This window comes from Larimichthys crocea, chromosome XVI (genome assembly GCF_000972845.2).
Source record: "Larimichthys crocea isolate SSNF chromosome XVI, L_crocea_2.0, whole genome shotgun sequence".
NCBI lineage: Eukaryota > Metazoa > Chordata > Actinopteri > Sciaenidae > Larimichthys > Larimichthys crocea.
Genome location: NC_040026.1, coordinates 6,636,652 through 6,661,724, shown reverse-complemented (window position 1 = coordinate 6,661,724; position 25,073 = coordinate 6,636,652). Strand labels below are relative to the sequence as shown.

Below are 25,073 nucleotides of genomic sequence, written 5' to 3'. Positions count from 1 at the left end.
TTTTAAAAAAAAAATACAATAACAGAACCTTTTAAAGTGATTCTAACACCAGTAGAGTACTTAATTCAATCAACGAAGACCCTACTTGGTATTGGGTTATTTAGATACCTTAAAAGTATCAACCTAAACATGAGTACGGGTATTGAGTATGACTATCCAGCCCTACCTATGCTTTGTGATCATCTGTACTCTCTTATATTATATGTTACATTTGTCAACTCTGAACCCTTCCACCTGCTTTCCCTCAGCTAATGAAGCATTTGATCTTGTTTTAAAAACCTCTTTCTCCAGCATTACCAAGGAGCGAACTGAGGTGATATTCCAGGGCACTCTAAGCCAGGATCCCAAGGACCCTGACGCAGTCTGGAAGGAGTATCAATTCCTGTGTAAGCCAGGGGACATTTACAGACGGCCATGTCTCATATCACCATACCACTACCGACTGGACTGGCTCATGTGGTTTGCTGCTTTCCAGGTAGAATACTAAACAACAGTAGAACATGATGTTTGGAGTGATGTACAGGCCATAATAAATGTATTATTCTGCCACTGCTGATTTAGTAAGATGTCAGATTTTTATCCTGTTACTTTATAACATGAAGCTTGTGTGGCATTAGTTGTGAATTCAGCTGTTCAGTACTGCATGTAGCATTAAATATTCACTTATGTGTGTAGCCACTAGGGGGCAGTAGTTTGATATACTTACCTCAGTTAAATAAGATGATTTTTGGTCTGTCTCTGTCAGCTCATGTTTTGTTATTGTACATCTGTGTTTAATCTGCTCTTCTGTCGTCAGCGCTTGTCCCTTTAATGCTGCACACACTCTTCTGTCTCTCTGCCTTAGTTATTAATTGTATTTTGTATCTCTTTTCTTCGCTTTTTCTGTCTGCCGCCTTCTGTAAATTCTCCACATTCACTTCATTCTGTCAACACCCTTTCTCCATTTTTTCATACAGACCTATGAGCAGAGCGAGTGGGTGATCCACATAGCGGGGCGTCTGCTGTCAAACGACAGCACTGTCCTCTCCCTGCTCGACCACAACCCTTTCCAAGGCAGAGAAATTCCCAGGTAAACGTGCTGCAGGCAGTTGCGGCAGAGATCAGCTGTGTATCATGGAAATACTGTACAATGAACTTTGAGCATGAAACTCTGAATGTCTCAGAACTTCACCAAAATGCTGCTAGAATATGCTGAAATAGCATATTTGTTCTATTACTGATCAACATCTGCTTACAGAAATCTGTCTGTAAATCAATGTGTTGGCAGATCAATCATCCTCTGTGCTACAGCCCCCTCTGGTGCAGCAATCAGTAGATAATGTCTTTATGTTGCTGAAATACAAAATCGAAAATATGTGGAATTTGTTGAAGAACAATATTCATGTCTAATTAAAAGTAAATAAATAATAACTCAAAAGAACTTGGCTTATACCATTTGGTACATACAGGACATTTTTCTAAATATTGTCCAAATATTGTATTTGGCAGGCCAACAGACCAAAATTGTTTGCAATTTGTGGCACTAGAGGAGAATAGTAATAATAATAGCTGAGATTGTTTTAGTCTGGTACAAAGTGTTGGACATATTTGGTTAAAAACTGTTCATTGTAGAATGAACTGTTCCAACACCATTTAAAATGCCTTTGGTTCATGTGACTAGACTCCTTTTCCTCCTCAGGTGGGTTCGAGGGGAACATTTCAGGTATAAGTTCAGCCAGCCGGGAAGTAGCAGTGCAGCACAGGGGAAGTGGTGGTTGAGAAAACGTATTGGTGCCTACTTCCCTCCCGTGGATCTGGAAGGACTCAGAGGCTACTTCAAGTCCAGGAACTGGCCTCACCCACACATACCAAGGAACTAAAGCCATGAGCTCAGATACTACTGCAATTGAGCACATACACACACAAGTTTCATAAAGAATGGTTTCATTTAGGAATGTATCTGTGTATCATAATTTCTGCCTTTTGTGTCTCATAAATCATCCTCAGTAAAAGTCCAGTATCGAATATGCGAATATTTTTTTTTTATTTTTATTAAAACCTACATCTTTTCGTCTGTTTTTTTTTTTTTTCTCCAGTGAGTGTCACTCATATTTAGGACAAGCTGAACATTTTGGGGCTCCTGCTGTGTCATTTAGCATTTGACGTGTTTAGCTGTGGCTAAACCTTTTGCTGCTTTGGGTTTAGAACAATGCTTTAAAATTAAATTAAAGCTACATTTTGATTTCAAAGTCTATGATGACTGATGGTAGCTGACTAACATAATTTCAAAGTCAGGTCAATGTGAGCTGATGAGAATCTACAGTTACAGTAACACAAAGTGGCCACTAGATGGTGCTGTTCTCCAGGTGATTGATGCTGTCTGAGCTTTGTGGTTTACTCCCCCAGATTCATCACTTCAGCAGCATTTTCCTCAAAGTTAACCAAACTACTCAGATGTTTGTTGTTTTTGAGTGACAGACATCCCGTCTGTCTGTTAAACAACATCAGTTTGATTTATTTTTACACTCTTATTGTGTCAGAAGAATGCAAATACACAGTGACAAAGATTGATCACTGTGGCCGTACATTGAGTCACTCATCACTTAAAATAATTTATCTCTGTCAGTGACGACACTCATGTATTTTGGGAGTGGGGGGTGTTTGCTAACAATGTGTCTGTCCTTTCCTTTTCTTCTACTTCACATATACAAAACATTTCTGAGTACTGTATGGCTTTTAATTGAATGAAATTGCTATATCTATATGCTATATCTGTCATAGAACGTGTCTAGTTACATACATCGAGTATGTGCAGTGCATTCAAGTTCTTCTAGCGCAGTTGCGCAGCTCCTTTCACGTGCCACAGATCTTGTAGGAAACATAAGCGAAACAGATAAAAATCTAATCTAAAATCTAGAACCGACCATGTGTGTCAGCGCCACAGATCGCCTTGAACAGTGATTTGTTTCTGTTTGTGTGACAAAGTGGATCTGTCTTTTTAAGGAATGATTTATTTACAGCAAGTAGTTCATTAGGCTAGCAGGAGCTAACAGGCTAAAATTGCTACCAGGCTTTTAGAGAAGCCAACTTTAATTGTAACGATTGTTTCTCAGCTTGCTTCATGCATATATTTTACACTATTTACTTATGGTTATTCTTAATGTCTCCTTTGTTCATTTCCTATTGAAGTGTCAAATTGCTCAAAGGGTAAACAGCTCATAAACTCATTCAGTCAGTGGTGCTGTAGGTAGGAACTCTATTATAGCATCAGTGCTGGTGGATGAGTGTGTGTGCTCCCCCTGTTCTTTGCAGCTCATTGGTTTCAACAATGCACCACTCGCACAGCATGGGCGTTTTTAATAGTCTTCTCATCAAACGTATCTGCATCCTGTTTGTTGTGTTCCCTGCCTTCGCGCTGTAAAGAAAATCTCCCCGCGGAATCACTTTCGCAGCTTTTCTTGCAGTTTTATGCGACTTTGATGGTTGACTTACAGATTGTCGTCTGCGTCAACATGGTCCATCCATTTTCTTGGCCTCGGATTGTGTAACAGACAGCAGGGACGCGTGTCTGTCTCATCTCTACGGCTTCAGTTTGGCATTTTCCTTGCTGCCGCCTACACTTTATTTGATATCAAAGACTTGTCATGACCAAAAGGGGTGTGGGTTGTCGGTTTGATTCCCTGCTGTGAAAGTCTGGGCAGAAGAAGTGAATGAATCACATCACAGCCATGGAGACACAACATTGGCTACTGGTTGTACTGGGCCAGTTCTAAAAAAGTCTCACTAATTAAAGTAAATTATTGTATAAGAAGATGATCAGTAAATCTTAAGTAACAGAAGGAGGTTACATCTCAGAAATTGAATCACCAGTGTAAGTGGACAGATCATCCTGTGTTCATGGTTACGCAAAATGCTTTTATCGTCACAATGTACGTAGGTAAAGGACTGTAGAGAGCTTTATTGAACATGAGTCATGTGCTGTCAGCTACAGTGTTGTCCTTAGCTCCAGTCTGAGAGCAGACTTTGTTCCTGTAGACACATGTTCGGTCCACATGGGGCAGTAAGACTTGTATGGGTTAAAATTTCAGTGGGCAGTCTTTACTGCAGGTAGGTCAACCCAGAATGCTTAGTTTGAAGCTGCACGTAACCTGATGGCTGAATGATTTTATGCTAAGGAGCTGCAACCTCCACAAGTTGATGTGGAGTTGCCTTACGCAGTTCCTCCAGTGGAGACTACGCTTCCTCCATGACGTATTGAAATGAATGCAAGAAACATTACTTTTTATCTTAAAAGTAAAAATGATAATTGTCTAACAAGAATTTTAAATTTAAATGAAAACTTCCTCTTTCAAGCAACATTCTGTAGCTTTTCTACCAGAGAATAACACATTTGAAATCATTTTGATGCAACACTGATTTGTAATGTAATGGTGTCTCTGTCCATCCCTGATGTCCTCTCCAACAACAACTGCCGTTAGCTCAGTTTGTTAGCCAGGCTACTCAGACTGTGAGCTCAAGGCAAGAAGAGTGTTAGAGTTTGTACCTCATGTGTGGTGGAGGAGCTGGGTTTCAGTTGGACTACTAATATCAGGTGGCTGCTGTCTTGTTGCCCTTGGTATTGGTATTGCACTGAGACTAGCAACCTGTTACACATCCAGCAGCTAGATGAATAAACCTAATTCATTTCGAGTCATGTCTCTGAGCACCTGATGAAAGTCGAAGTCTAAAATTCACTCTTCTTTCAGTTTTTTAAAATATCTGTCCCTTAAGAACTGCATGTGACCTCTTTCATATACATGTATGTGATCCATAATTGATATAAAAATATTAATTACACCTGCTTTAAGATATATTTTGAACTATATTGCTTGATTGACCTCTGTATTATGCCAGTGTTTGGCTTTTTGCTTGCCCGTCCCACCTCATTTCCTCTCCCCCTGTTGTAGCCAAACGGATTACTTTGGTTTTATTCTCTTTTACAGTGAAATTAGATATTAGACAGAAATGTTTACCACATCTCCCTTCAAGCCTGAAATTTGCCTAAAAGAGCTTTTAATGTGAGCCGAGCTCCTATCTACGGTGGCCCTGAAGTGCAAAACACAACAGCAAATTCAAAAACACAATAGCAAATCATATAACACAACAGCAAATCGAATAACACAACAGCAAATTCAAAAACACATTAGCAAATTCAAAACGGAAAGGGTAGGTATTTTGATGCACGTCATATCCATGTCATGCATCAATATTCTTTAATAGCAGTGCGTACGTCACTAACAGCGCTCATATTTTGAAAACATGTAAGCCATGTCTTTCCGGGTCAAAGGACCACCAGTCCAATCAGCGACAATTCATGTCACCCGAGGGTACCTACCCTTTCCATTTTGAATTTGCTGTTGTGTTAGTTGATTTTCTATTGTGTTATTCGATTTGCTGTTGTGTTATTCGATTTGCTGTTGTGTTATTTGATTTGCTTTTGTGTTCTTTAATTTGCTGTTGTGTTTTGCACTTCAGGGCCACCATACCTATCCTAGATTTCAACACTTTTTCCACAGTCCTAACTGACTCCATACTGATAAGATAATTATTTAGCTGGGCTTTCATCACATTACCTGTAGCCGCTTAGGCTCAGCTTTTTCTGCTTTTTAGAGCAACTCCAAATCCCAGCTGCTTTATGTAAATCACACACCTGCTGGCCACACCGTGAAAACACACACCAACACACTCCAAGTGCTGAGCATCTGCTTCACTTGTAGCCTACCCAGCAGGAGCCGCCTGAAAATTTGGGTGGAGGTGGGTGGGAGGAGGTTGGGTAGGTGGGGTACCGGGCTCTAGAGTGATGCAGCCTTGAATTTGAAGTCTGTAGAGACAACATGAAGCTTCTTATTATTACAAGCCGTCATACAGATCCAAAGTCTGAATCAGTGCCAACACCAAGCTGCACCTTTAAAAGAAAAATACACCCTAAAACTAAATTTACATTTTGTTTCTACTCCACTGGACAACTCAGTTTGTATAGATTGGACCCTGTCTGTCCTAGGTAAACAGTAAAGTGACACATTGCAGTGATATAAGACGGTTGATGATGGTGATGAACACTGATTCCAATCTGAAAGCTCCGAATTCAAAGACATTTGGTTTGGATTGAGAATTTGAAATTATGTCCGATTTTTAAGTCACCCAGAACGCATCAGTGTTACATCTTCTGTGTGCAGAATGTTTCCATTTCCAGATTAGACAGGCTACACTTGTTGTCACTGACTAACATTATTGGAGAAGTGTTGTCATCTTTTCCGTTTTAGGGTGGATTTCCCTTCTAAACGCACGGACCATGCCTTCATGCGCTCCCAACATCACAATACGAGAGAGGGAGGAGAGAGAGCTGTTTACATAGTGAGCCAGAGCTCAGAATAACAGTCATCCAGCTGCACCACCGGGACGACAGCTGTCTCCCACTACAACCAGTTTTTGTCCGTGAAACCGTCACCAATTTACGCTTTACGCACAGTCATGATTTTGACGCACAGGTGAACTTCTTTCTCCTGAACGCGTCTCGATCTGAACTCCACGAGGAAAAGTGTTGAGAAGACTGAAAGAAAGCTCATCTCGTTTATTCAATAGACTCTCCCTCCTCACTCTTTTTATTTTTTATTTTTATCCCAAGTGCTCGGAGCTGAACAGGTTATCAGAGCCATGTCCAGGAAGAAGGCAGTGAAAGGCAAAGGGAGCTCCAAGAGCCCCAAGGCGTCGCCGAGCAGCGGCAGAGAGGGCGGGAGGACGGGGAAAGGTCTCGCCGCCGCTGCCTCTCCGTCCTCTGGACTGGTTTATCCAAGCAGACCGTCCCTCAGCAACAGCGGAGAGTTTTATGACATCGCCTTCAAGGTGAGCTTGTATTCAAAGAATCAATTAGAAATGACTACAGGTGTGAGGTTTGAAGCAGCCAATTAAACAAAGCTTTTGAAATGTATGACAGGTGATGATAAATCTTCTTTCTTGTTTGTTCTGAAGTTGTAATTCTACTTGTTCTGTGTGGAAGATTTCAGAATAAAATGTGTGAATGAACAAAAACAAACAGTCTGCACTGGAAAGCAGCTGGATGTCCATATGTCCACCTACCTGCTGCCTGTCTCTGATAAATGAAGGCGTGTTAAGATTATATTACTTATGAGCAAACATTGGTGAGTGACAACTTTGGTAACAGCCAAACATCAAGCAAGTGCAACAACACAAGACAAAGCAGCCAGATAATATTACCAGCCCAGCTTGGTGTCATCGTGCCTTTTTATTTCACAAAGCAATAATGGCAACAAACTTAAAGCCAGATTTATTCTTGTCTGGCAGCCTCTTGCTTAGTCTCTTCGCCTTTGCCATGCCCAGTTACATTCCTTGCTTGCATGGCTTTGCCTCTGGTGTCCATTCTGTTGTTCTATTCCATAATGCATTCCCATTTTTGTATTGCCCTTTTCCAGTTTTCCTAAACTCCAAACACTAAAACTCCACCAGTGCTCTGAGTACACAGTGTGGGCAGCAAACAAACACATTACACACATCTATTGCTCTCTTGAGTATTTTTTATTTTTATTATGCATAGCATAGAATTCCTGTTTCTTTTTCTTTTCTTGGTGGAAATGGGCTTCCTCAGAGGTGCCAGTCTAGTAGATTTAGAATACAAAGTCCTACGTGGATATATCTGAGCGGGCTTACTGGAGAAGTTAATTTCACCATTATTTCCCACAGAAGTCACAGAAAAAAAGCATAATAAGGTAGATTGTTTTGTCCATAAATTTGTCCCCTGCTGTGTTATTTCAATCCCAAAACTCCTCTCACATGTCTCAAATAGCAGTACAATAAGGCATATCCACTGTGTCTGTCCTGTTCCCTGCAAATGCAAAATGTAAGGGACTACAGTATATTGGCCAACAGGAACATTAAGTGGTGAGTGCCACTGCTATAGCCCAATGCAATAACATGAAAGAGATGGTGCAGAGGAGTTTCTGTTATGTGTGACATCAATTACCAGCAGCACGGGAGGAGCAGTGCACATAATGACAAAACATCTGGCTGCTGCTACACCATCCAAAATACATCAGCCTTCAAACCTACATCTCCGAACCTCTCCATTTTCACAACTTTAAATGTACATTCATGAAATGGGTGCATCCATCCCAAGTCAGAAATGTGTCCTACCCTATTATGAAGTCACTAAGGGTTTGTTTGTAGCCTACAAACGAAGATTAGAATATAGTGTTGATGCCAGTCAAACACATCCGAATGATTGATAATCAATAAATTGATTTTGTCTTTTATTTAACTAAAATTAGTCCCAGCCTCTTAAATTATAGTATATCATTCTATTTTAAACAAGACCTTTTACTTTTTCTTTTAAATGAAAAATGGTGTGGGCGGCACGGTGGAGCAGTGGTTAGCCCTGTCGCCTCACTGGTTTGAACCTTGGCCTCTCTGTGTGGAGTTTGCATGTTCTCCCCATGTCTGCGTGGGTTCTCTCCGGGTACTCCGACTCCCTCCCACAGTCACATGCACTTAACACGTTAATTGGTGACTCTAAATTGGTCTAGGTGTGAATGGTTGTTTGTCTCTATGTGCCCTGTGAACTGGCAACTCGTCCAGGGTGTACCCCGCCTCTCGTCCAGAGTCATTTAGGATAGGATCCAGCCCCACCATGACCCTGATGAGGATACAGGTTACAGATGATGGATGGGAAAAAACAATGTACGGTCTTTATAAAAAAGTATCTTTTTACTTTGTGGAAATGCAAATCTTTAGTCTTATTATATAAAGTTAAAATTCTTGGTTTAAACCAAATCGTAAATATAATTTGAGGAAAATTAAAACATTACAAACACACTTTTTTTTAAGTCAGCTTACTTGTTTTTTTACTTTTCCTAGACTGAATGATCAATCAATATAAATAATAGACAGATAATTTGTCACTGACAGTAGTCATTATTTACTGTGAAAATGGATTGACGAAGACTAATGACAATCTGCGTTAAGCAATGCTAATTTAAATTCTCATCATGTGGGTCACAGCTGGTATTAATTCCGCACCCTGAATAACAACTGTTCCTCTGACCGGCCTGCCAAAGTCGCTGCCCCATGCTCAACTTTGACTTTGTGAAATCCGCGTACAACAGAACAGCTCAGTGTCACAGATATCACTCCTGCCCCGCAGCCAGTCAAACACAGTGAACAGACTCTTTTTAAAATAGAAACAGCTTTAACACGTACTGTACAGTGCACGGATGCAGCAGATAGACACAGACATGAAATGGTAGAGAAGTGAACAGAGAAACAAACACACCTCTCTGTCCCATTGGTCTGTACAATCTGCTCTCTCCCACAGGAGAGAGTGTAACGCTCTGTTTCCTCTGTAGATGGGAGTTTGGGGAGTGTGTGCGCGTGTTGCGCAAACTTCTGTGTATTTGTAGATAAGTTTTACAGCTCAGCCGTTTCCTTCCGTACCTCAGCCACCTTCCCAAATACACACACACACACACACACACACACACACACAGGACCTTGACTCATCCTTCTCATTTATGTCTGTCTGCATCTCAGGTGATGCTGGTCGGGGATTCAGGCGTTGGGAAAACCTGTCTGCTGGTTCGTTTCAAAGATGGAGCCTTTCTAGCCGGGAGCTTCATCTCCACTGTGGGCATTGACTTCAGGGTAAGAGCACACACTCTCACACACACACACACACACACACACACACACACACACACACAAAAGTATACAAAGTACAGAATTAAGTTTGGATGTTTTGCTGCTGTAGACAACTTTATGCTGCGTCGGCCCCCCAAAGTTGCAGCTCAAGGTAACTGAGAAATGTAAACCTCTGACCATTAACCGAACTTACTGTTCTCACACGGCACATCTGGAGTTTATGATGATTGAACAACCGGATGTATATGGTACACACCTGCGCTGTTGCTCCGGCAAACTGTTTCCTAGCAGCCATGTATTTTACTTTGTTACATACGTTATATGCCCAAGTAAGAAATTCGACGTGTCCTTGCTGCGCCATGTCCGGTGCAGCTGATTGTGCACGTTCTAGACAATGATTTTGATTCCACCAGCATCGCCCCGACGTGCTCCCGAAGTGACCTAAAAGCTGCTCTGTGCGCCGCTCCGTGCATGCATCTTTTCTATTTTTGATGGATGCCATGACCAGCTACGTCAAGCAGCACAGAGTAGATAGAGCTGGTCAGAAGACAGAAATGGCACAGAGCGTAGAGTGTGCAGGGCCAGGCCTCTAGTCCGACCTGAGGCCCTTTGCTGCATTTTCATTCCCAGTCTGTCTTTATCCAATAAAGCTAGAAAAAAAAAAGAAGAAAATACAGACAAAATGGAAACAAGTGTATAAACCAGGGAAAAATGGCCAAATCTGAGCAAGTTAACAAATGTCTACGGGGCAAATTGCTCCTGGTGGAGTGTTAAGCAGCGTGGAGAACGGACCAAAACAGCATTGTGGCTGCGGTGTCACAGAGTCATACCTGGTGGGATGCAGAGGTTACGTTATTTATAACACAGTTCACTCCGTTCTATACATTTTCACTCTCTTGCTCTCTCTCCAATGCTGAGTAACTACAGCCCCCAGCATGCCAGGCATGCCATGCCTAGTAACAGTTGTTTCCCACAAAAAAATAAAAAAAAAAGTCATGCAGCTGCAACAACCAAGCTTTCAGAGTTTATGAACTGGCTCTCCTCCCTTGTACTGTATGAGGAGGTGACTTGCAAAGAGTTGAAACCCTGCCAGCAACCCCACGCTTCCCCTATGGGACATAACACATTTGGACTGAATGAAACAAAATTAAAAAGGTAATTTAAAGTGAGGATATTTATTGACGCGCTAATCCTTTTTTTTTTTTTTTTTTCCGTTAATGGCTAACCCATTTTCTGCCTATTGTGTCCTCGGGGTGGAAACTGCAGATGAGGGTTACTGTGGCAGTGAAAAACAGCCACACTTTAAGAGTCACAGCAGTGGACCAGAAGCAGTGACCCGTTCAGTCTTTTACTGTCTTCCTGCTTCCCCAAGCAAGGTCCTTTTTACAACTGCAGAATCTGACACAGCTGTTTGGAAAAACCTTCCCCTAGGAGGCATTCTCAGCACTGTTTCACTGACACTGTCATCCACGGCAAGTGTAGAACAGTGGAACGAGGTTGGATCCTAGTTTATTAAAACCAATAGCAGGGAAGGAAGTGCAAGAGCTGAAAACACACTGTTGCTGCAGCCCAGCAGGATGTCTGAGGATGTGTGTTAATTGACACGCTTGGTACAAATTAGAAGCAACGTGGTGTGTTAGCAGGACCACACTGCATATAAAAACATGCAAGATAATTAGGTTTTGGCTGTGGAATCGGGAGCCTCGGTGGGTTGTTGTGTTACCTGATTCCCAGCCTGAGAATTCAGTCTCTTCAGGTAACAGAGGAAGTAGAAGTACACTCAGTATGGAAAAGACTTTGAAACAGACGCTGTTTTCCTACGGCAATGACTTGAAAATAGGACAGTGTTGTAGGCTACTAAAGAAAACAGAACAGTACCACTGGCAGCAGAGGTAAAAATAGAAAAACAAAGGGTTTTTTTCATGTGCATTCTCGAAGTAAAGTCTTTGCAGCAGTTAGAGTTGGTCATTATCACTTCGACAGACAGACAAGAGAACACAATCCAAAAACTTTTACAGCATCAGGATCAAAAAGGATTTTTATTGTTTGTCTGACTAAACCTTGTGAAAATTTCTGTGAAATGTTACTTCATTAAATTTACTGGAAGCTGCTACACTGTTTCTGCCCTCATTATCACTCACATATCGTGGAACTGTCTTCCCCGGTTGAAAAGGTTGACAGTGTGAGCAAATTATCGTGATGAATTATTTATTGGACCCCATTCAAAGTACATAACCGTAATCACACGTTTTTCCTTTTGTCCTTTTCTCCGTAGGTTATCACTGTTCACTTTTGCAGACTTTCCCAGCCTGCACCCACAAACACATTTGTACTTCTATAATCGTGTGCACTCTTGGGTATAATGCATCATCTAATCTCTAACTATCGCAGCAGAGTTAAACAGAACATCGACCACACTTGTTAGCTATGGCTTCGTATTTAGCCTCAGACATGAGAGTGTCAGCATCTTCATCATCATCTGATCTTTGGCAGAGAAAGTAAAATAAGTATATTCTCCCATATCACAGCTTTTTCTTCTTTTTTAAAGATAAAGTAGTCTCACTAAACTGTCCTTACTTTCATGGTCTAAAAACCAAATATGTTCCCAAAAAGAAAGTGCACACTGTGCTCACTCAGTCTCTCTTCTCTTTCATCTCCTGATTTGTATAAATACATTTTTGATGTCTGGAGATCTGAGTTTTTTTTTATTATTAGCAGCTTAAATGCCTAGACTACTGAGAATACACTCTGGCAGTCTTTTGAAATCAGTGTGCTTCGTCAGCGTAGTCAATATACAACAGAGACATTATCTACCTAGACATGTATGTAATCAGTATGATTTTATGTAATAATAGTTTTGGAGAGTTGTATTCTTTCAAACTTGAGAAGGTCTGAGCTCGTACTGCACAGCTAAAGGCTTGTTGTAGTGGATGTTACGTGATACAGTGCTATTTTTAAATGGCAGAAGCCTCTTCTCTATGCTTCTCTACACTTCACCTTTCCCATGGTTCATTACATACCTTGAGAAATACCATGTGTGATGGAAACCTTGACAAACTGCATGTGTTTTTTAAGCCATCTGTAATGACACACCTGTCAATCAGCAAAAGCTTTCAGCCTTAATATCATCTGAAAAGATCACTTCACTCAATGATTGTGTGGTGCAGTAGGGTACTCTTTTTAAAGAGCAGAGGCTACCTATACTACTTTATTTGTGCAAACCATCAGCGGCTTTTATTTCTAAATCCTCCTAATTTAGATAATACCAGTCAGTGGATGCTACAGCATTACTTTAGGGGTCAGTTATCTACCCGACACGCATGGATGATTTTGGTGTCAGAGATATGTGACCATCGGGCAAACATTCTAAAAGCTCAGTGAATATCTTTAATTCATACTGCTCGGTGGTATTTGAGCAGATGTAATTAATTTTTGGCAGCGGATTTGCGGCTTGAAGCTGACAAGAGTGCAGGGGAGGTCATTTTTGACTCTTAATTGAAACAGAAGTCTTTTCATCTGAGTTTAAATGTTAATGCAGATAATATGCTGCAAAGTCAACACCAAGAAAAGACCAATCGCCAATTTGCTCTTTCTTATGTTGATATTATTTGGGCTATGTTGTGGAGAATCTATTCATTAGTGGTCAGTTCAGTCAGTGGAGCAGAAGTGCATAGGAATCTAAGATGTCTTATGCTGAAAGGTTTATTTTGGCCAAGAAGAATGGAGGATTTATCAAACATGGAAATATGTTTGGCCTCAGCGGTCTGACATTGTACTCATTAGAAGCTTCTACATTATGTACCTATCTGTTGTGCCTAAGGATCGAGACAGCTCTATCCTCTGACTTCAGTTACCATGGTATTGATCAGAATGGCACCTGTTTTCCTAGACCCTGTATAACCCATATGTGGCATGGTAGAATACACACAGTCTATGGTAGGGAGGTATGCATCTTTTGCCACTTGGAGGTTGTTTCTCAGCCAGATGTGGCCCGCAGGCTGCCAAGTGAATAAGTTGGGTCTGTAGTTTTACTTACTACTACTTTACTTACTTTTTTTCTGACTGTAGGCATTGTGAAAGGGTAAAGCAACAAAGTTCTGATGACATAAAGTCGTATCAGTAGGGGAACAAAACAAGCTTGTTATCCGTTCACACATTGGGAAAATTACCCAATCATTCTGCTTTGTAGGAAACAAACGCACCGTCCTGTGTGAATGTGGGGTCAAAGTCAAGTTTAAACTTTTTAAAACGGCAGCTCTGAGCGGATACTTGGACAGGAATGCTGAAACGAAGTGTTTCTCTTTAGCTAAAAGCTGATGTATTGTAGCTGTCAGTGCAGCAGCGAGCGTTAAAAACCTGCATCTTTCACAACGTCAGGAATGTGCAGCAATGTGACCTTTTACTCTTGAGATAATGAGGAATAGAAGTCAGCACCGATAGGGGAAAAACAGAAAGTTTATTGGTGGAGAGGGGGGTAGAGCGTAACAAGCCTGTTTTTCACCATATTACTGCGTCTCCTGATAGGATGAGAGGATGAATCAGAAGTCAAACTGAAAACACTGCTCACAGACTCTCTACTCTTGTGTTCGTTCCTTAGAAAAGTTTGTTAGGATTGCTGATGAGATTTCTGTTTCCACATTGGCAAAATAGCAGAGTGTGTTCTGCTCATGATGTGTGTGTGTGTGTGTGCACATTTAATGACATGTGCTGCTTCTCATTTCCATATGGCTTTCCTCTCTTTCTTTCACGACCTATTCACTCTGCTCGAAATGATGAAGCATGGCACTGTGCCGGTTAATCATTAAACAAACGGCTGTATAGCTTGGACTGACGCAGATGGTGTGTGTGTGTGTGTGTGTGTGTGTGTGTGTGTGTGTGTGGCCTGGATGGAGCAACAGTATGCCAGAGCATGACAGAAGGACAATGCTGACCACCCTCACTGCCCTTTAGAGCTAATTGCCATGTGACACAGGTTGTGTATGTGTTGTGTTGTCTTTTTTGTGTGTGTACAGGTGCAAACAGCTGGCTTGTATCACATTTCCATACATCTTCACTCAATATTTTAAAAGTTTAACTAGCCAGATCTGAAATGCACTGTGTGAAGTTTATTGTTTTTTCATTAAAGGTTTTACTGTTTTAGTTTCCTGCATTACATGTCTCAGGAGGCACTCTAGTGAAGTGTAGTGACCATTAGCATCATATGAACACAAGTTAAATATGTAATTGAATAACAATCATGACTTAAAGCAACTCTGGGATCATATTTTCTGGAGATAATGTTTTCTCATTTGTTGTCCAAATCTCTTATTTTCTCCCTGATGCCCTCCAGCTGTTGCGTATCAACTCTCTGTGAGTTACAGAGCTTTGCTGATCTGACTGAACTGTAGCTGCTGTTAGCTCATGTTAGGTCAGTTTGTTAGCCAGTCTGCCTGGACTGTGAGCTCAGAGCACTGGGGGGAGTGTTACTGTTCATACCACGGGATCACCAGGAAGAGGTTTTCAGCTCAAGGAGGCCAAAGGAGGAAGAGAAGATGGAAGAAATGGGAGATAATGAGAGCAAGAGGCCACCAGACAAGAGGAAATTTGAAACTGACTTTTAGTAATTGGTGAGAGCTTTGTAAAATAAAAGGCTGAAAGACCGAAGCTGAGCTTCTTGCTGTTGGTCCAGCTATGGGTTGTGTCGTTGCACTTGGTTGTTGTTTGTTAGCAAAGTTGTCAATATGGATTTTGGGTTTGCGTCATGGAGCTGTTCTGGAAATGTCACATTCCTCCTACGCCGCTCACCAAAATTGTTTTCTGAGAAATCTGAGAAAAGGAAGTCAGCCTTTACTGCATTTTTGTTCATAAGCTACAGGGTTCGATTTTGTGAAAAATATGCTGAATTGCTCTACAGCACAAAACTTTAAAAACAGAGTTTGTGGTGATGGCAGATGATGAATGGAGTGAAGTGTGTTGACTGTAGACTGACTGCACAAACATCTACTGGTTGCTGGGTCATGGCTTTTTTGCATTGGACGTAAACTGCAAACATGGCAACTGCTCTGGAAATGACACATTTCTCCATGACTACTCACCAAAATAGTTTTCTTGAAAATACAAGACAATTCTTTATTATGCTTTTTTTTTGTGTTCCTCAGATTGAGGGAAAAAAACTGATGCTTTAGGCCTTAATACAGAAAGAAAGTTAACTTTTTATTATTTGGTGATGAAAATATGGTGAAAGAAGTGAAAGGATGATAGAGAAATCATATTCAACAACTTTGCAAAAGATAAGCAGGATGTACAAAAGCATGCTTTGCCTCTTGGTCACTGGAGTTGTGCATCAGGTTCATCAAACTGAAAACAGGGAATAATATGAGGCCAGGAAGCCAGCAGAGTTTGACCGTGGAGGAAAAATCTGAAAGAAGTTGCTGTTCTTCGAGAGCAAACAAAGCTTACAGTATGTTTTCTGAGTTTGTGGCGAAGGCAGATGGTAGTGAAAGGATAATAAAGAAATGTCTTTCAACATGTTTATCCTCAACAGCGAAGACAAGCTGTTCCGGGAAGCATGAGAAAATGTCGCATTCCATCCGAGCTTTCTCACTGAAATTGGTCTGTGAAAATATTGAGGGAGGCAACAGGCCGTGATTAATTTCAGCTTTTACAAGGCTGAGTTTAGTTTAGCCGTTTATCAGGAGATGCGTGAAATCTGAGAGGCAGTGAATTCAGTTGCCTGTCATCATCCAAACTGTTTCCCATAGCTCCTTGATGACCGTGGCAGCCGGCCGGAGTACCAGTGGATGGTTTCAAGACTGAAGCGTTGCAGTCAACATCAACGCTTCTGAGATTTACAGCAAGACTGAGGGGAAACAGTGTTCACAGGAAGTGTTTTTTGTTTTGTTTTTTAGAGCTGGCAACACTATGGGTGTGAGGTAGATGCTACTTATGGCCACAGTCTTTGTAATTAAATCAGTTAATTAGGTTTTATTAATTATATATTTAAAAGATGAACTTTGCTTAGATCTTTTTTTTTGTTTTGTACCAAATGAATCCAAGGTGAATCAAGCGTACTGGTACCTGCATGTCTGGATTTCTCTGCAGGACTATGTACAATCATGCAGCGCTGTTAGAATGGGCAGCATTAGTACCCTGTTGAAAGACTATAACCAGTCAACAGAGTTGACTGATGATGATTGCAATCCCCTCGTGGCTCTTCAGGCTCCCAGACGTCGTCAATCGATCCTGGAACGGATGTTGTTGTGTTTTGTTTTGTTGTCTTGTTTGTCTTTGTTTGGCTGGCTATCAAATTATTTCTAAATTATTTTATGCTTGATTGTCCGCTTACTAATTTACCGCTGACCACACTGATTGTCATAGTAATGATACTCAGATACACCACAGGCGATTTTCTGTCCACAATATGAACATGGTGATAGGTGTTCTACATTATCAGTCTGAGACTGACTCTCTTAGACACATGCAGTCATAATCTCATGCACACATCAGGACACAGTGGTCCATACTGTCGAGCTGGTTCAATTGTTAGTGTAGGATGAATCATTGACACCTTCAGGGCCTCACTGCACATCTATAGTTTATATAAGTGTATCTTTGCCATCACGTACAGTCGTGTATAACCTGCAGGAGCTACTCACACAGCGCTCGTAACATGAGGAAACGTATGACAGCTTACGTAACACTGTGTGAGCTCTAATCAGTGCTGTGAGATGGCAGACAGCACAGGGTGGTGTAAAAGAGGCTCACTGAGGAGATGATGAGGATGATAGTCTCCACCTCGACATTTAAATAGATTTACATTTACACTGTATTCACAGATAGTGGGAAGACGACTTCTCTTCTGGCCTAACAATCAGGAATTTAGGATTCAGTAAGGACCAGCTAGGAATCGAATAAGGCAACCCTGTGATTATTGGATGTAGTACACTGAAATGTTATGGTCCTTTGATACATAGGGACAAGACAGACCCATTTCTACTAATGTCTTAATAAAAAAAGCGATCCTATACTGCAAAAGGCTAATTCAAACCATTAACAGTATAAAGAATAGACGTCGTAACTGCGCCGTCACCTGTGCTGTTTCTGAAGAGCTGTTGTGAAGCTGAAGTGAGTGTGGTGGATCTGGACGGCGCCATGTTGGTAGGCCTTCCTCTGTCGCCTCTCAGCTAATCTAAAAAACGATCAAAAGAGGTCAGGCTGAATGAAGCCTGGTGCTCACACAAGCCACCTGTAATGGCACATACCTGTCAATCAGAGGGGCCATGCTGGTGAGTTTTATAGAATTTCAGACGCAGTACAGTAAACGGTAATGGTAAAAATAAGCTATAAATACCAAAAACATTTTTTTTGTACCAGGTTGTAAACATGTTTATTTCTGCTGTGAAGTTGCACATTTTAACATAGCTTAGCTTATAGAGACTGACTCATTCTGTAGCCAGCCTCTAGTGGACGTTTGAGGAACTACAGTTTTTGGCACTTCTGCATTGGCTTCACTTCATGGCTTGGCTCAAACTTGTCTTTTACAACTCCTCAAATGAAATGGAAACCGGGATGATTCTCTTGCCAAAATCCTGCTCCCTTTCCTTCAGATTCTGCATTCATAAGCCAAGACAAACTGTACCAAGCATAATCACATGTAATTATTATAAATTATAAGAATGAGACAAAAAATGCTGCTCTATGATGATGAGGTTCTGCCAGAATTTGAGAAGACACAACTTTGCATAGTAAATTTGCATTTTCAAAATGGCCAATTAAGCTCATTTATTAAGATGCTACGTATACTTTTATACATAAAAGCTACAGACAAACAAAAGTGGCATTAAAATGTATTTATAACAGATTGTAATCACCAGCTGCTGAAAAGTCACGTCTTGAAATATTACCATTAATCTTTAAATCATAAAGCTGTTCAGAGGATATTATTGGTCATACGTTCACTTTGGGATTTCATTTTAAAAGATAAAACAAGTTCAAATCCCGACTAAAGTTAAACAAACAAAAGCACAGAATAGATGATCAGCGTCATTATCATCCCTGCCCAAAGCTTCCCTTCAGTCGACACCACATCATCTGCTCTCCTCCTGCGGTGTCGGCTCAAAATAAGCCATATGCAGATGCACTTCAGTATTTATGAATAAGCAAAATGATGAAACAAACTCATGCTAATAAGCCGCCACGGGACAACAACACCGGGAAGAGTACAAAGTCAGACACATTTCTCTACCCTTACATAACACATCATTTCTTTTCCTTTGCGTCTAATCCACTCCACTGTAGGCTTTCTTTTCCATTTATTTTGACTCTCTTTTTGAGCTCAGTAAATGATTCTCGTTATGTAATATGACCCAGATTTGTCAGTAGTGATCTGGCCCAGTAGACCGGAAGACCTGGAGACAGATACAGTTGACAAAAACACCTACAGAGACAGGTGTATTGGTCTGCTTGGTTTTCCCTTTGCGTCATCTGACTCCTTAAGTGCCTGTTGGGTTCCCAGGAGACTGTTGTTATGGACCAGTAACCGTGACAACGATGCAAAGCAATGAATGTGTAGAAACGGATTCCACTCGTTTGGCTGGCAGATCGCTTTCAGGCTTTTTTTTTTGCGAGCATCAGGGTTGATTGAGGTCCTCAGCTGGGGAAGCTTTAGTTGTTGTTGTGGCAAACACAGAGCAAGGCATAACCCAAATCTGCATGTGGTGACAAATTTACAGATGGGTTTTTAGCTGGTGTTCATTCAGGGCAGGACGGGCTCAGCATTGCTTTTGCTTCACGCTCTCACAGTTCAGTGCGCTCAGAATTGTAAGCATTCCAGTTCAATCACAGTTTTCTGCTGAAGGCCACAGAATGGCTCCGCTGCAGGGGTAAAGTGTTTATCCGTGCACCACAAAAGATTTCACATGGAGAACAGATTTCTTTGTATGAGAAGCAAATTATTTCCTGCACACAGCATGATGGGATAGTTTGTAATATCAGCTACCGTTGAGGACACAGAATTGTTTCTTTGTTATTTATGTTATAATTATGTTTTGAACAACCAGAATTTTTGTGTAGAGTGTGTTTTGCTGGGTATCCTTTCTTTTTTTTTGGCTAGATAGTCATATAAATAATAAGGAAAGAACAGTAATCCCCCCAAAAAACACAAAACAAAACAAAACAACAGTTGTTCCAAGTACAGTTGTCCCTCGCTATATCGCGGTTCACTTTTCGCGGACTCGCTGTTTTGCGGATTTCTTTAGTGTAATTTTGCATGCTTTTTTTTTTACAGCGTGCTGTACAGTATGAGCGCGCATTGTGTTCTGCGTCCTAAACTGTACAAAATGCGTGTAAAAAGGTGTATAAAAGTGTGTGGTTAGAGGTTTTATGGCCTTAAAACATGTATAAGAATTGTAAAACTTACTTCGCGGATTTCATTTATTGCGGGTTATTTTTAGAACGTATCCCCCGTGATAAACGAGGGACCACTGTAGTTGCAGCATGATAATCCATCATATTTGGACTAAAAGACTTCCCAGAGGATTTTCAACTTTGTTGGAAAAAACAAGTTGCTTTGCTGTCGTAATTCTGCCATTGATTCCAAAAAGCCACACCAAGATTACTGTACAGCAAGCATTTAAAGCTGAATAAAACCTTTTTTGGGCCACTACACAGAATCAATTACATTATATTTGGCTAACAAACTTAGCAGAATGTTCAGTCCAACATTCACTTTAATTTTTGCAATTTATTCTGTCTCGGTCTTCACTAACTCCTGAGAGAAATATTCAGACCTTTAACTAAATGCTTTACTTTGTCACCTGTTTTGTGCCAAGATGGTAGTACACAGTGAGATTTATTTGCGATTTTAAATACAAAAGGCTGCTGCTGCTGGAAACAACACTGATGAGAGTGGTGAGACTGAACTAAAACATCAAAATTGCAGGAGATGAAACTAAAACAAAGCGTTGAAAGATGGTCAAATCTGTAGAAAACTTTTTTGTGTATAAGTTGCATTCAGGTACCAGTTAAACAGATCATGGTTTGGCTTAGAACAATCACTTTTGATGGATGGTTCCATTTGGAAAATAAACCCCCATTTCCTGCACAAGTTCTGTTTGACCATAGACAGTGTAATAACATGGACGTCATATCCACAGGTTTCTGAAAGCCTGATGTGAATTTCAGTGTGTGGAGGCTCTGACTGCCGCCATCTCGGCAGTCCTGCCTCCGTAGCATCCTGGCTAATCTTAAAAATGGGCAAAGACATCTGTGGACCCGAGGCGGACTTCTGCATTGGCTTCATTTCACAGCCATGGAGGTTGCTGCTTGTGTTTGACCCATTCATCCGGGAAGGAAGTCTTGATGCACCAAAAAAAACCAAAACAAACAAAAGAAAAAAAAGTTGCGTTTTTAATTTTGTCGGCTGAAAATCGTTTGAGCAGATCCGGAAAGATCCGGTTCTCAGCGTTCCTGAATGTTTGCCACAGTTTTGATCCAACACGAGGAAATCTTCATTGACTTTTGTGCTGAAAACAAAAACAATACCACAAGAGTCGGCCTCCTCCATACATGGATTTTATCACCCTTTATATCACATACACCCTTTGCTTCCATTATCATCGCCCTGGTTGTACTGTACCTTCATACACGCGTGTGCTTTTCACACCTAGACTAGGCAAAACATGCCATTGACATGATAATCTCTAGTGGATCGGCGGATGTGTTGCATGCTTTTGCGTAATACTGGGCTAAGTGTTCAAGACAAGGCTACACTTCTCTTTGTGCTCTACTTAAACATGATTGTTACTGAGGTTGCCGCTTATATGACGGAACAGATTTGTCTTTATGGGAATGATTCTGCTTCCTCTTCATTGAGTTATAGAAAAGCTACTCAATTGAATTCCACACATTCACAGTCTTGTACCGAGGAGCTCATGTTCATTCACTTTGCCAGTCCAGGGGTCCAAACTGGCAACCGGCAGTGTTTCATGCACCGGAGAGTTTCTATTTATATTGGCTTTGATCCAGCTGTTCAAATGTGTTTTTATAAATAATTCTGAATTTGACTTTGAGAAGTCTACCGCTCCCCCCCAGGTTACTGTCACACCGCTGAAAATGAGATTTATAATTAGACATTTTAAAGTTAGGAGGTAGTGTGGTAGAAAATAAATCAAAAACGCTTGCTTTCCAGTTTTAAAGACAGCAGTGTGAGCGTGCTGTATTATCTGACACTTACTCTGCTCAAAGATGACAGATGATGTTTCTGTTTTTAGGAATTAGTTGTGTGTGTGTGTGTGTGTGTGTGTGTGTGCGTGTGTGTGTGTGTGTGTGTGTGTGTGTGTGTGTGAGTGAGAGTGTGTGAGTGAGTGAATTAGCGAGCAGAGAAATACTGTTAACAACTCAGCTTCATTTTGGGCACGGAAGGAAATCACGACACAGCTGTATTCTCTTCTGTTGTCTCCATCTGGGTTGATCTCGTCTCCAATTTGTCCAAGAATCTCACCAGTGTGCAGCTTCACACAACAGTAAATTCAGTTGGTCTCAATGAATTATCTACACAGACTTTACACTAAGCTGTCCTGGAATATTTAGAAAAATAGCTACAGAGGCTTTTAGGGACGCCACAGGCAAATTGTTTTAGTCGCATTGAAAACAAAGAAATTCCTGATCTTTGTCAATGGGGAAAGACTTATCTTAAAGGATAAAGAAGATTTCATATGCAGATGGATTTTAATTGAAGGCTTAGCATCACTCAGTAATTAGATTCATTTTTAAATGGTGACACATCAGGTTCAGAAGCAGAAATTTCCTTGGAAGCCAGAGTTAAAGTGCTGAAAAATGCAGTTCCTCAAACAACCACTTGAGGCTGGTTACAGAACAAATCAATATCCATAAACATTATTTCCAAACATGTTTACAGCCTGGTACAAAAAACTATTTGGTCTCTATAGCTAATTTCCCCATTCATGACAACTGTACTGAGGGTGAATTGTATATAACTCACCTATTCAAGTGATATTAAGGCTTTAATTTATGCATAATTAATAGTGTGGCCACTTTGATTAGCATGTAGGTGTCATTACAGGTCATTTCAATACAGTACAATACACCCACGATCCACGTCACTGCCACCTTCCGGCCAATTTTAAAACTGGACAGAGGCTGGATGTCCAAGATGTTGCCGACCAGAGCTTCACAATGACTCTTAAGAAAGCTGTGGGTGACACGACGGATATGATGTCCATTTTTCATACAAACAATAGAAAAACAGCCAAAAGCAGCCTTTCACAAAAGTGATAGACGTTTTGGACAGAAATCCTTTCAGGATTAAAAAATAACTTAAGATAGCAAAAGAGGCAATCAATAAACTCAGTACAGAGGAGAGCGGCTTTAAAAAACTTTGAATTGGAGACTGCAGGCGGATGCTCGGGTGAAGGCGGGGGTGATGAAATGCTATTTGGGCAGCAACAGCAGCAGCAAGTGTTCAGTGAATGAACTGTGGAGTGTCTGCATGGGAGATGAAATGGGCCGCGTTTTTAAAAAAAATGTGTGGGTTAGATGTTTGCTTTGGACGGCTGAATATATGTGCAAGTTGTCTGCCTTAACTGGCTCATAGGTTTTGCTCTATAAATAAATAAAAACATGAATTATTTTCGATGGAACCACTCATTCGAACAGCTCACAAATGAAATGCCAGCTCTAAAAAAAACAAAGAAAAAACACCTTGTTCCTGCATATCCTTTTCTTTCTCTGCTGCTTAAACTCATCTCTTCATCACATCTAGACTCAACCACTGCAGCTGTATTCTATACTGTATGTTCTACAAAGTTCTTAATAAACCTCTAGCTTATAACTTATGAATAAGTTTATCCAGAACTCTACTGCTCATGTGCAGTATATTGGGGATAGGTGCCATGACCAAATATCACTTTTGACACGATGCTGTGGTCTAAAATAAATAAAGAAATAAATAATAAAGGACCATTGGTTTAAGTATTGATATGTACCACAGAGGATTCAAGATAGTTCAGAAATGGTTTATTGAGGAACATGGTCAGTGAGCAGATTCATAAAACTAATCATTTTATATAGTTTAATATCAATCAGTCTATTCCCAATTACTTTCAATTCATCAACAGGCTTGTACAGGAACCTTTTGCCTGTTAAATGGTAAATCAGAGTGTTGCAGTAGATCAGCATTTTGCAGCACTTGTTAGACATTTATTTTAGCTACTCCACACTGTTCCTGCAGCTCTGGGCAAGATGTTTATCAAAATAAAAGTACAACCACCTTTTCAGCCAGAGTTATAAATCAGGCAGAGCAGAATATCCCAATCCTCCCCTTACGTGAGACACAATAGATGTACCCTGTCACATATAGTTGCAGTCTAACGGAGGTACTCTTACAAAACAAACCTAGAACACTGTAATGAGACACATTTGTCACCAGAAATAAAAATCTTCACTGATGACTGTTTACACAGTCATCAGTGAATCACTTAATATTTTAAATGGCTTTACAGTGACTGTATAATGGTTTTAATGATGCACGGGTGGTTCCAAGCCTCAACTCTCCTGTTTATGTCCACATTAATTGTTAATCTATATTCATCAACTCCTAAAAACAGATGTTTGCGGCCTTTAAAATGAATGCAGCTATGCAGTTGAATCATGTTTGGAATGCTTTCTTTCTGCCTTCCTGGATTGTACGGTGTTCAGAGTATCCACTCATTAATTAGACACAGGGTGTAGTGTGCTTGGATTCCTGGTTAGTATAACCATGAAGTACTGTAAGTAGGGAGGAGGGTTTGAATAAAATAAAACCAGTTGATATTAACATTTCAAATTTAAACACAGAGTGAGAAGAAGCATAGATCAAGCCCTCTCATATTTAATCTTTATTATTAAAGTGATGGAAGGGCAAGGTGATAGCAAGGCAATCAATTAATGCTCCTGTGAGGTGTCTGGAAATAATGTCGGCGCCGCTCTGCCTGCCTGTCCAAACCGTAATGAATCAACCCTTTATCCCACATCAATGATATTCACAAATCACAGCTGTGGACAAGCTCTGCTGAAGAACACAGGCGGGATTTTTATTTTTATTTTTTTAACGTGAAGGTGATTCACACGTCGGCAGGGATTGAATGTTTAATTTCACAGTGAAACATTTTTTCTTTTAGGCATTCAGCAGCTTCAGCTGTAGCCATCTTTAATGTTAGCATGGTTATATACTATCAACTGTCATGTTTAGCTTAGGGTTTGTAGCTAAAATATAATCCTTTCAGAAAGATTAACAGCCTAAATGAATCCTGCACATGTTCCTACCAACAGACTATAAAAACAAAAGATAGTACACTGAATGTACACTGCTCAAAAAAAGAAGAAGAAAGGAACACTTTGAAAACACATCAGATCTCAATGGGGGAAAAAAT

General features: G+C 40.6%; 2 protein-coding genes across 5 annotated transcripts in view; both read left to right on the top strand.

The window, feature by feature from the left end:
- Positions 1–2,049, top strand: part of lmf1 (lipase maturation factor 1) — a 31,811-nt gene extending 29,762 nt beyond the window's left edge. For all 4 annotated transcript variants that reach the window (XM_019274735.2, XM_027289599.1, XM_027289597.1 and 1 more), the window contains 3 exons: positions 292–475; positions 957–1,069; positions 1,679–2,049. In XM_019274735.2, coding sequence (XP_019130280.1) covers positions 292–475; positions 957–1,069; positions 1,679–1,859 — 478 coding nt within the window. In that variant the 3' untranslated portion in view covers positions 1,860–2,049. The remainder of the gene's footprint in view (positions 1–291; positions 476–956; positions 1,070–1,678) is intronic.
- Positions 2,050–5,492: 3,443 nt separating this feature from the next.
- The window catches only part of rab26 (RAB26, member RAS oncogene family), a 93,802-nt gene continuing 74,221 nt past the window's right edge, over positions 5,493–25,073 (top strand). The window contains exons 1-2 of the mRNA XM_019255555.2: positions 5,493–6,861; positions 9,559–9,669. Coding sequence (XP_019111100.1) covers positions 6,673–6,861; positions 9,559–9,669 — 300 coding nt within the window. The 5' untranslated portion in view covers positions 5,493–6,672. The remainder of the gene's footprint in view (positions 6,862–9,558; positions 9,670–25,073) is intronic.